Source organism: Pseudophryne corroboree, chromosome 10 (genome assembly GCF_028390025.1).
Source record: "Pseudophryne corroboree isolate aPseCor3 chromosome 10, aPseCor3.hap2, whole genome shotgun sequence".
Taxonomy (NCBI): domain Eukaryota; kingdom Metazoa; phylum Chordata; class Amphibia; order Anura; family Myobatrachidae; genus Pseudophryne; species Pseudophryne corroboree.
Window position 1 is genome coordinate 371,171,325 of NC_086453.1, and position 18,994 is coordinate 371,190,318.

Genomic DNA, 18,994 nt, shown 5'->3' on the forward strand with positions numbered 1-18,994 from the left:
CTATATGTAATGTCCCATCCTCATTATATGGTGTAGCAGTGCTCCTCACAGTGACTATAGGAGGCAGTAACCATAGCTATATGTAATTTCCCATCCTCATTAAATGGTGTAGCAGTGCTCCTCACAGTGACTATAGGAGGCAGTGACCATAGCTATATGTAATGTCCCATCCTCATTAAATGGTGTAGCAGTGCTCCTCACAGTGTCTATAGGAAGCAGTAACCATAGCTATATGTAATGTTCCATCCTCATTAAATGGTGTAGCAGTGCTCCTCACAGTGTCTATAGGAAGCAGTAACTATAGCTATGTGTAATGTTCCATTCTCATTAAATGGTGTAGCAGTGCTCCTCACAGTGACTATATTATGCAGTAACCATAGCTATATGTAATGTTCCATCCTCATTAAATGGTGTAGCAGTGCTCCTCACAGTGACTATAGGAGGCAGTAACCATAGCTATATGTAATTTCTCATCCTTATTAAATGGTGTAGCAGTGCTCCTCATATTGACTATATTGTGCAGTAACCATAGCTATATGTAATATCCTATCCTCATTAAATGGTGTAGCAGTGCTCTTCACAGTGACTATAGGAGGCAGTAACCATAGCTATATCTAATGTCCCATACTCATTAAATGGTGTAGCAGTGCTCCTCACAGTGACTATAGCAGGCAGTAACCATAACTATATGTAATATTCCATCCTCATTAAATGGTGTAGCAGTGCTCCTCACAGTGACTATAGGAGGCAGTAACCAATATGTAATATTCCATCCTCATTAAATGGTGTAGCAGTGCTCCTCACAGTGAGTATAGGATGCAGTAACCATAGCTATATGTAATGTCCAATCCTCATTAAATGGTGTAGCAGTGCTCCTCATAGTGACTATATTATGCAGTAACCATAGCTGTATGTAACGTTCCATCCTCGTTAAATGGTGTAGCAGTGCTCCTCAGAGTAACTATATTATGCAGTAACCATAGCTATATGTAATGTCCCATCCTCATTATATGGTGTAGCAGTGCTCCTCACAGTGACGATAGGCAGTAACCATAGCTATATATAATGTCCCATCCTCATTGAATGGTGTAGCAGTGCTCCTCACAGTGACTATATCAGGCAGTGACCATAGCTATATGTAATGTCCTATCCTCATTAAATGGTGTAGCAGTGCTCCTCACAGTGACTATATTTGGCAGTGACCATAGCTATATGTAATGTACCAACCTCATTAAATGGTGTAGCAGTGGTCCTCACAGTGACTATAGGAAGCATTAACCATAGCTATATGTAATGTACTATCCTCATTAAATGGTGTAGCAGTGCTCCTCACAGTGACTATAGGAAGCAGTAACCATAGCTATATGTAATGTTCCATCCTCATTAAATGGTGTAGCAGTGCTCCTCATATTGACTATATTATGCAGTAACCATAGCTATATGTAATGTACTATCCTCATTATATGGTGTAGCAGTGCTCCTCACAGTGACTATACGAGGCAGTAACCATAGCTATATCTAATGTCCAATCCTCTTTATATGGTGTAGCAGTGCTCCTCACAGTGATTATAGGAGGCAGTAACCATAGCTATATGTAATGTACTATCCTCATTAAATGGTGTAGCAGTGCTCCTCACAGTGACTATAGGAGGCAGTGACCATAGCTATATGTAATGTCCCATCCTCATTAAATGGTGTAGCAGTGCTCCTCACAGTGACTATAGGAGGCAGTGACCATAGCTATATGTAATGTCCCATCCTCATTATATGGTGTAGCAGTGCTCCTCACAGTGACTATAGGAGGCAGTGACCATAGCTATATGTAATATCCCATCCTCATTAAATGGTGTAGCAGTGCTCCTCACAGTGACTATAGGAGGCAGTAACCATAGCTATATGTAATATCCTATCCTCATTATATGGTGTAGCAGTGCTCCTCACAGTGACTATAGGAGACAGTAACCATATCTATATGTAATGTCCCATCCTCATTATATGGTGTAGCAGTGCTCCTCACAGTGACTATAGGAGGCAGTAACCATAGCTATATGTAATGTCCCATCCTCATTATGTGGTGTAGCAGTGCTCCTCACAGTGACTATAGGAGGCAGTAACCATAGCTATATGTAATGTCCCATCCTCATTATATGGTGTAGCAGTGCTCCTCACAGTGACTATAGGAGGCAGTAACCATAGCTATATGTAATATCCCATCCTCATTATATGGTGTAGCAGTGCTCCTCACAGTGACTATATGAGGCAGTAACCATAGCTATATGTAATGTCCCATCCTCATTATATGGTGTAGCAGTGCTCCTCATAGTGATTATAGGAGGCAGTAACCATAGCTATATGTAATGTCCCATCCTCATTATATGGTGTAGCAGTGCTCCTCACAGTGACTATATGAGACAGTAACCATAGCTATATGTAATGTCCCATCCTCATTATATGGTGTAGCAGTGCTCCTCACAGTGACTATAGGAGGCAGTAACCATAGCTATATGTAATGTCCCATCCTCATTATATGGTGTAGCAGTGCTCCTCACAGTGACTATATTATGCAGTAACCATAGCTATATGTAATGTCCCATCCTCATTATATGGTGTAGCAGTGCTCCTCACAGTGACTATAGGATACAGTAACCATAGCTATATGTAATGTCCCATCCTCATTATATGATGTATCAGTGCTCCTCACAGTGACTATAGGAGGCAGTAACCATAGCTATATGTAATGTCCCATCCTCATTATATGGTGTAGCATTGCTCCTCACAGTGACTATAGGATACAGTAACCATAGCTATATGTAATGTCCCATCCTCATTATATGATGTATCAGTGCTCCTCACAGTGACTATAGGAGGCAGTAACCATAGCTATATGTAATGTCCCATCCTCATTATATGGTGTAGCATTGCTCCTCACAGTGACTATAGGATACAGTAACCATAGCTATATGTAATGTCCCATCCTCATTATATGATGTAGCAGTGCTCCTCACAGTGACTATAGGAGGTAGTAACCATAGCTATATGTAATGTCCCATCCTCATTATATGGTGTAGCAGTGCTCCTCACAGTGACTATAGGAGGCAGTAACCATAGCTATATGTAATGTCCCATCCTCATTATATGATGTAGCAGTGCTCCTCACAGTGACTATAGGAGGTAGTAACCATAGCTATATGTAATGTCCCATCCTCATTATATGGTGTAGCAGTGCTCCTCACAGTGACTATAGGAGGCAGTAACCATAGCTATATGTAATGTCCCATCCTCATTATATGATGTAGCAGTGCTCCTCACAGTGACTATAGGAGGTAGTAACCATAGCTATATGTAATGTCCCATCCTCATTATATGGTGTAGCAGTGCTCCTCACAGTGACTATAGGAGGCAGTAACCATAGCTATATGTAATGTCCCATCCTCATTATATGGTGTAGCAGTGCTCCTCACAGTGACTATAGGAGGCAGTAACCATAGCTATATGTAATGTCCCATCCTCATTATATGATGTATCAGTGCTCCTCACAGTGACTATAGGAGGCAGTAACCATAGCTACTGTATATGTAATGTCCCATCCTCATTATATGATGTAGCAGTGCTCCTCACAGTGACTATAGGAGGTAGTAACCATAGCTATATGTAATGTCCCATCCTCATTATATGGTGTAGCAGTGCTCCTCACAGTGACTATAGGAGGCAGTAACCATAGCTATATGTAATGTCCCATCCTCATTATATGGTGTAGCAGTGCTCCTCACAGTGACTATAGGAGGCAGTAACCATAGCTATATGTAATGTCCCATCCTCATTATATGGTGTAGCAGTGCTCCTCACAGTGACTATAGGAGGCAGTAACCATAGCTATATGTAATGTCCCATCCTCATTATATGGTGTAGCAGTGCTCCTCACAGTGACTATAGGAGGTAACAATTATTTACAGTTTTCTTTGTAGTATGGTGAAGTTTCTGGATGTTGTGTGTAAGGCCTGACACATCTAGCTGTTAGATTTGCATGAATGGATAAGAAGCCACCTATCTGTAGTTATCTGACCTCCTTGGTAAATTCTCTTCATTAGTCATACTCTGCACTTTCCCACAGCAGCTCAGTAATTAATAACACGTGCGATGGTTGTTTCCGCAGGATGACACAAATGAAACGCAGGTACAGGCCGCCACGGTGATACAAGCTGCGCTGCGAGGACATCTAGCCCGGGGAGAGGTGGAGAAACTCAGGGAGCAGTCTAGAGAAAAGTGAGTGACGTGAAGAACAGGACGGAGAGGGACTATCCTGCTCCAATCACTTGCATTGCACGGGCAGCGTTACAGCGACACTGCAAGAGTACAAGTGTATTATGGTGCAATCTCCTGTCCTGTCATCCTCAACAGACAGTCCTTAGAGGGAAGGTAAGTCTGCATAGCTTGGTGATTTCCTGGAGAGTAGAGGATTAGAACAGACTGCTCAGGGGTGCTGTACCTACTGCAACGCTACACACCTGTATATGCAGAAGAAACACACACCTGCCGTTTCAGACCACAGCTCCGGTTACATAATACAATAGCCTCATACCCTTCCCTCAATCCCCCTTTTGCCTTCTGTCTTGCCCGTCCTCCCTCCTTTTTTCTATTTTGCTAAAAGTTTCAAATAAAAAGATTGCATTCAACAAAAATAGCCTCCAGATCTTGTAACCGTCAGGTGTTGTATGCCAGCGCATTATTCTGACCCTTCACCGCTGAAGGTTTTCTCAGCAATGTGCTGAGCCTAAGGGGCCAGATCATTTCAAAGAGTGGACTTCCCTCTTTCAAATTAGGATGCCTCTGAGTTTAATGATCCAGGATGGGGGGAGATCCTCACGCATCCCTGGACTTCATGATGAACCCTTGCAGTGCTAAGACAAGTGTGACTCGACCTTTGTATTTTGAAGAATGAGTCAACCTCGTCCTTAGCACTAAAACATGTAATGCACACTCTTAAAGGCTATCAAACGAGTTTGGGCGTGGATAGTTCATCATGTCAGTGAAGCATGGCCATCTGCTATACATTGCTTTACACAGCGGCCAAGGAACAAATGCTAGTGCTCTGGGGAAAAGGCACAACGTAACCATTAGAATATTGGGGGTTATTCCGAGTTGTTCGCTCGTTATTTTTTTCTCGCAACGGAGCGATTAGTCGCTAATGCGCATGTGCAATGTCCGCAGTGCGACTGCGCCAAGTAAAATTGCTATGCAGTTAGGTATTTTACTCACGGCATTACGAGGTTTTTTCTTCGTTCTGGTGATCGTAATGTGATTGACAGGAAGTGGGTGTTTCTGGGCGGAAACTGGCCGTTTTATGGGAGTGTGTGAAAAAACGCTACCGTTTCTGGGAAAAACGCGTGAGTGGCTGGAGAAACGGAGGAGTGTCTGGGCGAACGCTGGGTGTGTTTGTGACGTCAAACCAGGAACGACAAGCACTGAACTGATCGCACTGGCAGAGTAAGTCTCAAGCTACTCAGAAACTGCACAGAGATGTCTTTTCGCAATATTGCGAATCTTTCGTTCGCAATTTTACTATGCTAAGATTCACTCCCAGTAGGCGGCGGCTTAGCGTGTGCAAAGTTGCTAAAAGCAGCTTGCGAGCGAACAACTCGGAATGAGGGCCATTATTGCCAGTCTATTGAATGTAACAAAGAGTAAGATAAACACGGATAGTTCTAGTAATACCTTTATACCCAGACATTTTCAGATATGAAGCACTAAGATTGTTTAAAAGTAAATTTTGAATGACGTGCTTCCTGCCGTCTGTATCACCAACTATCGCCACCCCACATGTGACCATGTGCAAGGGTTGGCTGATATAGGACAAAAGTCTCAAATAATAAAGCTCGGCATGTCAGTTATGCTTGCTGCGGTATCACTGGCAATGCTGTTTTGTATGAATCTGTATCTTTAGTCTGTATAGAACATTTCTGTTACCAAGAAGACTTGCAAACTCCTCTGGCTTTAGAGCTTCTCCAAGGCACAGAAGAACCACCCTACAGGATCAGTCCATGAATGCAATTGGTAGGTATTGCTGCGTTGAGCACTCTCCAGCCTTTAGCATTGAAGCTTTGCGACGTCGCTGTACATTCCTTACGGCTACCGCCGGGCCTTATGGATGCTGCAAATGTGGCTGCACTGTGATCCTGGAGACTTCTATTACAACTGGCTTGTTTGGACTATGCTTTCTTGTTACAATGCAATGTTTTTTCCTGCTCAACCTGTTTGCAAGTATTACCACTGTTCCTGTATGCTGTGCTCCTCTTGGTACCAGCAGTGCCGGATTACCAAATAGGCAGAGTGGGCACCGGCCTATGGGCCATGCTTCTTTTAGGGGCACTGCGACAATGGATCAAAATAATCTAGATTTGATCTTGAAAGAAAATGACAATCAGACTCTAGAAGATAGAAAAAAATCAATCCACTGAAAGAGACGAAAACTTTACATTAAAGATCTATAGAGAAAATACTGTATTAATGTCATGTACCCATTACCAACTTACAGCACATAAACCAGAGACATCAGATTCACATTACAGCTTCCAGATCGTAGACTGTAGGGTGGTAAAATGACAAACATATTAGGAGATAACTTGCGAGGGAGGCCCTGAGATTTCGACTGCCTAGGGCCCCCCACATGGTTTAATCCGGCACTAGGTTCCAGGGGGCCTCCAGTCTTGTTACTGTTCATACTGTCTTACTAGTGTGCTCCTGTATGCAGATGTGTTTCCAGTCCTGCCATCATTCCCCATTCCTGGCTCATTCCCGGCTCATTCCCTGCATTACTCCTGGCTCATTGCTTGCATTACTTCTGCCTCGCTTTTCCATCATTCCCTGCATTACTCCTACCTCATTCCTTGCATTACTCCTGCCTCACTAACCCATCATTCCCTGCATTACTCCTGGCTCATTGCTTGCATTACTTCTGCCTTACTTTTCCACCATTCCCTGCATTACTCCTGCCTCATTCCTTGCATTACTCCTGCCTTACTTTTCCACCATTCCCTGCATTACTCCTGCCTCATTCCTTGCATTACTCCTGCCTTACTTTTCCACCATTCCCTGCATTACTCCTGCCTCATTCCTTGCATTACTCCTGCCTTACTTTTCCATCATTCCCTGCATTACTCCTGCCTCATTCCTTCCATTACTCCTGCCTCATTCCTTGCATTACTCCTGGCTCATTCCTTACATTACTCCTGGCTCATTCCCTGTATTTCCTTCGATCATTCCCTGCATTACTCCTGCCTCATTCCCTGCATTACTCCTGCCTCGTTCCCTGTATTACTCCTGCCTCATTCCCTGCATTACTCCTGCCTCATTCCCTGTATTACTCCTGCTTCATTCCCTGCATTACTTTTCCATCATTCCCTGCATTTCTCCCGCCTCATTCCCTGCATTACTTTTCCATCATTCCCTGCATTTCTCCTGCCTCATTCCCTGCATTACGCCTGCTTCATTCCCTGCATTACTCCTGCTTCATTCCCTGCATTACTCCTGCCTCATTCCCTGCATTACTTTTCCATCATTCCCTGCATTACTGCTGCCTCACTCCCTGCATAACTCCCGCCTCATTCCCTGCATAACTCCCGCCTCATTCCCTGCATTACTCCCGCCTCATTCCCTGCATTACTTTTCCATCATTCCCTGCATTCCTCCTGCCTCATTCCATGCATTCCTCCTGCCTCATTCCCTGCATTACTTTTCCATCATTCCCTGCATTCCTCCTGCCTCATTCCCTGCATTACTTTTCCATCATTCCCTGCATTACTCCTGCCTCATTCCCTGCATTACTTTTCCATCATTCCCTGCATTACTCCTGCCTCATTCCCTGCATTACTCCTGTCTCATTCCCTGCATTTCTCTTGCATCATTCCCTGCATTTCTCCTGCCTCATTCCTTGCATTCCTCCTGCCTCGTTCCCTGCATTACTTTTCCATCATTCCCTGCATTACTTTTCCATCATTCCCTGCATTACGCCTGCCTCATTCCCAGCATTCCTCCTGCCTCATTCCCAGCATTCCTCCTGCCTCATTCCCGTCATTCCTCCTGCCTCATTCCCTGCATTCCTCCTGCCTCATTCCTTGCATTCCTCCTGCCTCATTCCCTTCATTATTTTTCCATCATTCCCTGCATTACTCCTGCCTCATTCCCTGCATTACTCCTGCCTCATTCCCTGCATTACTCCTGCCTCATTCCCTGCATTCCTCCTGCCTCATTCCTTGCATTCCTCCTGCCTCATTCCTTGCATTCCTCCTGCCTTATTCCCTGCTTTCCTCCCGCCATCGTTCCCTGCATTCCTCCCGCCGTCGTTCTTCGCATTACTCTCCAGCCATCGTTCTTCGCATTACTCTCCAGCCATCGTTCTTCGCATTACTCTCCAGCCATCGTTCTTCGCATTACTCTCCAGCCATCGTTCTTCGCATTACTCTCCAGCCATCGTTTTTCTCATTACTCTCCAGCCATCTTGTCCAATTTGGCCTCCAGTCACCAAGGTCTGTCCCTGTGAATTTTCCTGCAGGCCTCTCATATATGGTCAACCTCACACTAAGGGACACATCCCTTCTCTCAGCTCTTATGTATGCCAGATATACACTGGGCTGTTCCTGCGCAGAGTGGCTGATCAGTGCCCGACTTGGGCGTCCTTCATCCTTCAGTCTGTTGGCTAGATCTCTTCTGGCACAGCTGGCACTATTAGAAGATAACATTCGGCCATCTGTAGCCATTTTCCAGCAGCATTGATCACTATGCTTGGTTTTGATGTCACTATTATTCTGCATTGTTGTTGTTTTTGAGCCAATTGTGCTATAGCATTCACCTTGTTCAGTAACAGAACAGAGAATACCTTAGTCCAGAGGTTCTCAAATGCAGTACTCATGGTCCAGGTTAATTGACTGAGGTACTAATTAAGCCATCTGCATGGATATACCTAAAACCTGGACCGTTGGGGTGCCCTGAGGACCGCTTTTGAGAACCTCTGCCTTAGTCACCTAGGAGATACTTATCCAGATTCCAGAACAGATCTGCAAGATGTTATTTAGGGATCAAGGATCAATGTGGCAGGAAGCTCACCCTTGTGTTATCCTGCAGAAGAGATGCCTCACTGGATGAGGAGCATGATAGCGCCACTGGATGAGGAGACATCATAGCGCCACTGGATGAGGGGCATGATAGCGCCACTGGATGAGGAGACATGGTAGCGCCACTGGATGAGGGGCATGAGGGCGCCACTGGATGAGGAGATGTGATAGCACCACTGGATGAGGAGACATGGTAGCTCCACTCGATGAGGGGACATGATAGCGTCATTGGATGAAGGGCATGGTAGCACCAATGGATGAGGGGCATGATAGCACCACTGGATGAGGGGCATAATAGCACCACTGGATGAGGGGACTTGATAGCACTGGATGAGGGGACATGATAGCGCCGCTGGATGAGGGGCATGATAGCAATACTGGATGAGGAGATGTGATAGCTCCACTGGATGAGGGACATGATAGTATCACTGGATGAGGGGCATGATAGCACCACTGGATAAGGAAACATGATAGTGCCCCTGGATGAGGGGCATGGTAGCACCAATGGATGAGGGGCATGGTACCACCAATGGATGAAGGGTATGATAGCACCACTGGTTGAGGAGACATGATAGCACTGGATGAGGGGACATGATAGCGGCACTGGATGAAGGAACATGATAGCGCCACTGGATGACGGGCATGATAGCGCCACTGGATGAGGGGACATGATAGCGCCACTGGATGAGGGGACATGATAGCGCCACTGGATGAGGAGCATGATAGCGCCACTGGATGAGGAGACATGATAGCACCACTGGTTGAGGGGACATAGTAGCTCCACTGGATGAGGGGACCTAGCAGCACCACTGGATGAGGGGACATGCTATCACCACTGGATGAAGGACATGGTAGCTCCACTGGATGAGGAGACATGATAGCACCACTGGATGAGGGGACATGGTACCTCCACTGGATGAGGGGACATGGTAGCGCCACTGGATGAGGGGACATGGTAGCGCCACTGGATGAGGGGACATGGTAGCACCACTGGATGAGGGGACATGATAGCACCACTGGATGAAGGGCATGATAGCGCCACTGGATGAGGGGACATGATAGCACCACTGGATGAGGGGACATAATAGCTCCACTGGATGAGGGGGCATGATAGCGCCACTGAATGAGGGGCATGATAGCGCCACTGGATGAGGGGCATGATAGCACCACTGGATGAGGTGACATGATAGCACCAATGAATGAGGGGACATGATAGCACCACTGGATGAGGAGACATGGTAGCGCCACTGGATGAGCGGCATGATGGCGCCACAATTGCGCCACTGGATGAGGAGACGTGATAGCACCACTGGATGAGGGGCATGGTAGCACCAATGAATGAGGGGACATGATAGCACCACTGGATGAGGAGACATGGTAGCGCCACTGGATGAGCGGCATGATGGTGCCACAATTGCGCCACTGGATGAGGAGACGTGATAGCACCACTGGATGAGGAGACATGGTAGCTCCACTGGATGAGGGGACTTGATAGCGCCATTGGATGAAGGGCATGGTAGCACCAATGGATGAGGGGCATGATAGCACCACTGGATGAGGGTCCTAATAGCACCACTGGATGAGGGGACATGATAGCGCTGCTGGATGAGGGCATGATAGCAACACTGGATGAGGAGATGTGATAGTGCCACTGGATGAGGGGCATGATAGTATCACTGGATGAGGGGCATGATAGCACCACTGGATGAGGAGACATGATAGTGCCCCTGTATGAAGGGCATGGTAGCACCAATGGATGAGGGGCATGGTACCACCAATGGATGAAGGGCATGATAGCACCACTGGTTGAGGAGACATGATAGCACTGGATGAGGGGACATGATAGCGGCACTGGATGAAGGAACATGATAGCGCCACTGGATGACGGGCATGATAGCGCCACTGGATGAGGGGACATGATAGCGCCACTGGATGAGGGGACATGATATTGCCACTGGATGAGGAGCATGATAGCGCCACTGGATGAGGAGAAATGATAGCACCACTGGTTGAGGGGACATAGTAGCTCCACTGGATGAGGGGACCTAGCAGCACCACTGGATGAGGGGACATGATAGCACCACTGGATGAAGGGACATGGTAGCGCCACTGGATGAGGGGACATGGTAGCTCCACTGGATGAGGGGACATGGTAGCGCCACTGGATGAGGGGACATGATAGCGCCACTGGATGAGGGGCATGATAGCACCACTGGATGAGGGGACATGCTATCACCACTGGATGAAGGACATGGTAGCTCCACTGGATGAGGAGACATGATAGCACCACTGGATGAGGGGACATGGTACCTCCACTGGATATGGGGACATGGTAGCGCCACTGGATGAGGGGACATGGTAGCGCCACTGGATGAGGGGCATGATAGCGCCACTGGATGAGGGGACATGATAGCACCACTGGATGAGGGGACATAATAGCTCCACTGGATGAGGGGGCATGATAGCGCCACTGAATGAGGGGCATGATAGCGCCACTGGATGAGGAGCATGATAGCACCACTGGATGAGGTGACATGATAGCACCAATGAATGAGGGGACATGATAGCACCACTGGATGAGGAGACATGGTAGCGCCACTGGATGAGCGGCATGATGGCGCCACAATTGCGCCACTGGATGAGACGTGATAGCACCACTGGATGAGGGGCATGGTAGCACCAATGAATGAGGGGACATGATAGCACCACTGGATGAGGAGACATGGTAGCGCCACTGGATGAGCGGCATGATGGCGCCACAATTGCGCCACTGGATGAGGAGACGTGATAGCACCACTGGATGAGGAGACATGGTAGCTCCACTGGATGAGGGGACTTGATAGCGCCATTGGATGAAGGGCATGGTAGCACCAATGGATGAGGGGCATGATAGCACCACTGGATGAGGGTCCTAATAGCACCACTGGATAAGGGGACATGATAGCACTGGATGAGGGGACATGATAGCTCTGCTGGATGAGGGCATGATAGCAACACTGGATGAGGAGATGTGATAGTGCCACTGGATGAGGGGCATGATAGTATCACTGGATGAGGGGCATGATAGCACCACTGGATGAGGAGACATGATAGTGCCCCTGTATGAGGGGCATGGTAGCACCAATGGATGAGGGGCATGGTACCACCAATGGATGAAGGGCATGATAGCACCACTGGTTGAGGAGACATGATAGCACTGGATGAGGGGACATGATAGTGCCACTGGATGAAGGGACATGATAGCAGTAGATAAGGGAACATGATAGTGCCACTGGATGACAGGCATGATAGCGCCACTGGATGAGGGGACATGATAGCATCACTGGATGAGGGGCATGATAGCGCCACTGGATGAGGGGACATGGTAGCGCCACTGGATGAGGGGACATGATAGCACCACTGGATGAGGGACATGATAGCACCACTGGTTGAGGAGACATGATAGCACTGGATGAGGGGACATGATAGTGCCACTGGATGAAGGGACATGATAGCACTAGATAAGGGAACATGATAGTGCCACTGGATGACAGGCATGATAGCGCCACTGGATGAGGGGACATGATAGCATCACTGGATGAGGGGCATGGTAGCGCCACTGGATGAGGGGACATGGTAGCGCCACTGGATGAGGGGACATGATAGCACCACTGGATGAGGGGCATGAAAGCACCACTGGATGAGGGGCATGATAGCACCAATGGATGAGGAGACATGATAGCACCACTGGATGAGGGGACATGATAGCTCCACTGGATGAGGGTCATGGTAGCACCAATGAATGAGGGGCAGGGTAGCACCAATGAATGAGGGGACATAATAGCACCACTGGATGAGGGGACGTGGTAGCACCACTGGATGAGGGGACATGATAGCACCACTGATGAGGGGACATAATAGCATCAATAGTTGAGGGGACATGATAGCTCTACTGGATGAGGGGACATGATAGCTCCACTGGATGAGGAGACATGATAGCATCACTGGATGAGGGGACATGATAGTACCTCTGGATAAGGGGCATGATAGCGCCACTGGATGAGGAGACATGATAGCACCACTGGATGAGGGGCATGATAGCGTGAATGGATGAGGGGCATGATAGCGCCACTGGATGAGGAGACATGATAGCGCCACTGGATGAGGGGCATGATAGCGCCACTGGATGAGGAGACATGATAGCACCACTGGATGAGGGACATGGTAGTTCCACTGGATGAGGGGACATGATAGCGTCACTGGATGAGGGGCATGATAGCGCGACTGGATGAGGAGACATGATAGCTCCACTGGATGAGGGGACATGATAGCGCCCTGCATGAGGGGAATGGTAGCACCAATGAATGAGGGGACATGATAGCACCACTGGATGAGGGGTCATGATAGAGTGACTGGATGAGGGGACATGATAGCACCACTGGATGAGGGGACATGATAGCACCATTGTATGAGGGGACGTGGTGGCACCACTGGATGAGGGGACATTATAGCGCCACTGGATGAGGGGATTTAAATGTGAAATAATTCCTGTCTTCTCTGCTCTCCTGATTACTGGGGGAACTAGTTCTGTATTACAATGTACAAGCCAAGTGTAAAGTGACACGAGTGCGGTGGAAGGTGTCCGTCTTCAGATGACTTGTTGTCGTTTACATGCTTCCTGCAACGTTCACGGAATACATTGCGGTTATTTATGTTTGTATTCCTCTTGTGCTTTTCAGCCATGTGAGGAAGGAGAAATCTTTATTTTCCTTGTCAGAGCAAAGTGATGATACAGAAAAACACGGAGCAGAAGCAGAAGCTGAAGAACCTGGGGCCACAGAACCCCCATCCGTTGGTGAGGATCCTGACCGCAGCCTTGAGCAGGAGCCACAAACCCATGAAGCTGACTTGGCTGTTGAACAAGATGAAGTATTAGGGGTCCAGGGTAATGAGACTCTGGCTGAGCAACCTGTTACAGAGGAGACCGACGACAAGACAGCTGAACCGAGTGCTGAGAGCGCTGGCGACCAGACGGATTCTGACCAGGTAGAGGCGGTAAAGTAATAACACTTGTTTTATGTATAAACTAGTTCTGTCTCTGTCTTCTGTCTACGTGACATGGTAGCGCTACTTGATGAGAGGACATGATAACACCAGTGGATGAGGAACATGATAGCACCACTGGATGAGGGTACATGATAGCAACACTGGATGAGGGGACATGATAGCATCACTGGATGATGGGACATGATAGCAACACTGGATGATGGGACATGATAGCATCACTGGATGATGGGACATGATAGCACTGGATGGAGGGACATGATAGCACTAGATGAGGGGATATGATTATTATTATTTATTTTATTAAGTTTCTTATATAGCGCAGCAAATTCCGTTGCGCTTTACAATTGGAAATAACAATGGTATAACAAACTGGGTGATAACAAACAGTCATAGAGGTAGGAAGGCCCTGCTCGCAAGCTTACAATCTATAGGGAATTAGGCATAGATACACAAGGAAAGGTGCTATCTGTTGCATAGTTGTCCGCCAGATTGCAAAGGTTCTTGGTGGGCTATATGATGTGATCATACAGCAATGATGAACCAGGTTCGAGAGGAAGGGAAAGTGAAGAATGAGAATACATGTGAGGATATGTGTGGACTGTACAGAGTGGATGCAATTTGATAGGAATTGATAGCACTGGATGAGGGGACATGATAGCTCCACTGGATGAGGGGACATGGTAGCGTCACTGGATGAGGGGACATGATAGTGTCACTGGATGAGTGGACGTGATAGCACTAGATGAGGAGACGTGATAGCACTGGATGAGGAGACGTGATAGCACTGGATGAGGGGACATGATAGCACCACTGTATGAGGGACATGATAGCGCCACTGGATGAGGGGACATGATAGCAACACTGGATGATGGGACATGATAGCAACACTGGATGATGGGACATGATAGCAACACTGGATGAGGGGACATGATAGCAACACTGGATGAGGGGACGTGATAGAATCACTGGATGAGAGGACATGAGAGCGTCACTAGATGAGGGCACAGGATAGCACTGGATGATGGGACATGATAGCAACACTGGATAATGGGACATGATAGCAACACTGGATGAGGGGACATGATAGCAACACTGGATGAGGGGACGTGATAGAATCACTGGATGAGAGGACATGAGAGCGTCACTAGATGAGGGCACAGGATAGCACTGGATGATGGGACATGATAGCAACACTAGATGACGGGACATGATAGCAACACTGGATAATGGAACATGATAGCATCACTGGATGAGGGGACATGAGAGCGTCACTAGATGAGGGGACAGGATAGCACTGGATGAGGAGACATGATAGCACCTCTGGATGAGGGGACATGATAGTGTCACTGGATGAGGGGACATGATAGTGTCACTGGATGAGGAGACATGATAGTGTCACTGGATGAGGGGACATGATAGTGTCACTGGATGAGGGGACATGATAGTGTCACTGGATGAGGGGACATGATAGAGTCTCTGGGTGAGGGGACATGATAGTGTCACTGGATGAGGGGACATGAAAGAGTCTCTGGATGAGGGGACATGATAGTGTCAATGGATGAGGGGACATGATAATGTCACTGGATGAGGGGACATGATAGCACTCGGTGAGGGGACATGATAGTGTCACTGGTGGAGGGGACATGATAGCACTTGGTGAGGGGACATGATAGCGCCTCTGGAGGAGGGGACATGATAGTGTCACTGGATGAGGGGACATGATAGCACTCGGTGAGGGGACATGATAGTGTCACTGGTGGAGGGGACATGATAGCACTTGGTGAGGGGACATGATAGCGCCTCTGGAGGAGGGGACATGATAGTGTCACTGGATGAGAGGACATGATAGCGCCTCTGGAGGAGGGGACATGATAGCACAACTGGATGAGGGGACATGATAGCACAACTGGATGAGGGGACATGATAGCACTTGGGGAGGGGACATGATAGCACTTGGGGAGGGGACATGATAGCGCCTCTGGAGGAGGGGACATGATAGCACAACTGGATGAGGGGACATGATAGCTGCACTGGATGATGGGACATGATAGTATCACTGGATGAGGGGACATGATAGCACTTGGGGAGGGGACATGATAGCGCCTCTGGATGAGGGGACATGATAGTATCACTGGATGAGGGGACATGATAGCACTTGGGGAGGGGACATGATAGCGCCTCTGGATGAGGGGACATGATAGCACAACTGGATGAGGGGACATGATAGCAACACTGGATGATGGGACATGATAGTATCACTGGATGAGGGGACATGATAGATATATATATAGGAGGTATGAGTCTAAATAGGGCATTACAAGGCTATATAGTGCTGTTTTAAAGCTATAAAGTACCTTTTCACAGGCTCTATATATGGCCTTAAAAGGTTTAATAGCTACACTGTGAGGTAATATTGGGATTATAACGTTATACAGTGGTGTTATGGGGTAATATCATTCTGTATAGAATGTCTGTATTTGGATATATATGTTGTATAGCTGGGTCTGATTCACAGTATTTACGTTCTTCATTATTTATTATTATTATTATTATTATTATTATTATTATCATTAGTTATACTGTATTTATATAGCACCACCTCACATCGGCTCCTCTCCCGGTGGAGGCTGCTTACAATCTACATTATCTGCCGCACACACAGCCTGTGGGTCCATCTGGTCAGAACCAGCTCGCCTACCAGTATAGTTGGAAACGGAGAGAGAGAGAACACAAACTCCACACAGATAGGTAACCCATGACCCCGGCACTGCACCAGCTGCCATACTGTAACGTGTGTCTTCTGTCCTGTAACACACACACTCGGGATCCGTTCCGCCACACGTGTTCCATCTCTCACTGCACCTCTCCAGACAGGGCTATGGGGACCATTTATCAACGAGTGATAAGACTCACTGTGAATGATAAAACTTGTTGCGTATTATAAATGGTGGTCCAGCCAATCAGCTCCTAACTGTCATTTTTCAAACACATGACAGGAGCAGATTGGCTGGAGAACCATTTATCATACGCAACCGTTTTATTATTTACAACAAGTTTTATCACCCTATTATTGATAACGTTGCTAAGGGGGTCATTCAGACCAGATCTCTCAGTAGCGTTTTTTGCAGCACTGCGATCAGGTCAGAACTGCGCATGCGTATGCACCGCAAAGCGGAACGTTGCTGTGCAATGGGTTTTACGAAGAATCCATTCGCATGGAGTTTGACAGGAAGAGGGCGTTTGTGGGTGTCAACTGACCGTTTCTGGGAATGGTTGGAAAAACGCAGGCGTGTCCAAGCGTTTGCAGGGCGGGTGTCTGACGTCAATTCCGGGACCAAAAAGACTGAAGTGATCGCAAAGGGCTGAGTAAGTCCAGACCTACTCAGAAACTGCAAAAAACGTTTTCGTCCCTCTCTGCTGCGCAGGCATTCGCACACTTGCAAAGCGAAAATACATTCCCCCCATAGGTGGTGACTATCTGATCGCTGCGCTGCAAAATACTACTAGCGAGCAATCAGGTCTGAATTAGACCCAAAGTGTATTCTGCGCTGTGCTGCTCTAATTTAACCATATATTTGCTAAATGTGAAATAGACATTTACAAGCAGACGGGTCCGGTAGTCCATCACCTGTACATATACCAGCAGTTATTGTGCCTTCTCACTCTCCCTGACATGATCAGGTTCCATACGGCAGCCGCAGATCACACTGAGACCCCCGACCCATAGAGGTCACAGAGACACGCGGCCTATTCCTCAGCTATTTCCTACGTGTCTCACGTCTCCCTGGTTATGTAACAGCCGGCGTGTCGGCCGGGGCTCGGAGAGACAGCAGAGTTCTGTGTGCTGGTTATTAATTTAATTGGCAGCGGAGGGAATTAAAGCGGTGAGAGACGGCTGCATTTGGGAGCGTGGTACATGCTTGTAGCTGTGCGTTGGGAACATACTGCGGGAGGAAAAGACAAGCTGTCACTTACTGAGACATTACAGGGGAGCGGGGTGGATGGGAACTATATAAGCGCATATTTATCCGGCTGTCAGCGCTCGTTCCTGCTTATTCCGGCCCGCTTTCCACCGTTACCCACTCACGTTTCTTGCCATCCTGTCTCTCTGTCTCCGCTGGGGGTAATTCACAAACAGGATATAACCGTGCGGCGGATTTCATTTTCCACAGACGCAGGTGCACACTTCCCCCTCCCCTCTAGTTCTGGGAATATGACATGACATCAGCAGGTGCCTAGGGAGAGGACCTGGCGGGTAATAAAGGCGATGAAAGGACAGTAATCACGTTTGATATATTGTGCAGACTGTGATAATGACGACACACGTTATGGCATTCGGCATGTCGACACTGATGAAATGTTGACATAGGGGGTTATCCAGAGATGAACGCAGATCGGCGCATTCACAGCCAGATCTGCCGTTATCTCTGCACACGCTGAGCAGACGCATCGGAACTAAGGTGGCAGGGTCAGTGGCAATTTTTTTTTATCAGAGCGGCTGCGTGATTTCACGCAGCTGACCCGAAAACGCCGCTGTCCCACCCCACTTTCCAGGCGCCGCGCCCGCAACACCTGCCGCTGTCAGTCACATTGCGGTTGCATCCATCAGGAATGCGGCCGCACTATGTAAGTCCGCGCAACAGCAATCGGGCCGCTGCACATGCATAGTTTGCAGAAATCTGCATACTGCGCTGCGAGCCGCATTAGCAGCAGGGGCTGAATGACCCCCATAGTCAGAATGTTGACAATCCATTCATCAAGTATCGCTAAAGCTAACCCAACTCCTAATGGGTCAGCAGTGGGTGACAGGTGTGCCTGGTTACATTAAGGGTTCCATGGTC

At 47.7% G+C, this 18,994-nt stretch overlaps 1 protein-coding gene across 1 annotated transcript in view; it reads left to right on the forward strand.

Annotated features, from left to right (window-relative positions):
- LOC134966751 (uncharacterized) overlaps positions 1–18,994 on the forward strand; it is a 254,429-nt gene that overhangs the window by 187,030 nt on the left and 48,405 nt on the right. Inside the window, exons 8-9 of the mRNA XM_063943737.1 lie at positions 4,154–4,263; positions 13,826–14,132. Coding sequence (XP_063799807.1) covers positions 4,154–4,263; positions 13,826–14,132 — 417 coding nt within the window. The remainder of the gene's footprint in view (positions 1–4,153; positions 4,264–13,825; positions 14,133–18,994) is intronic.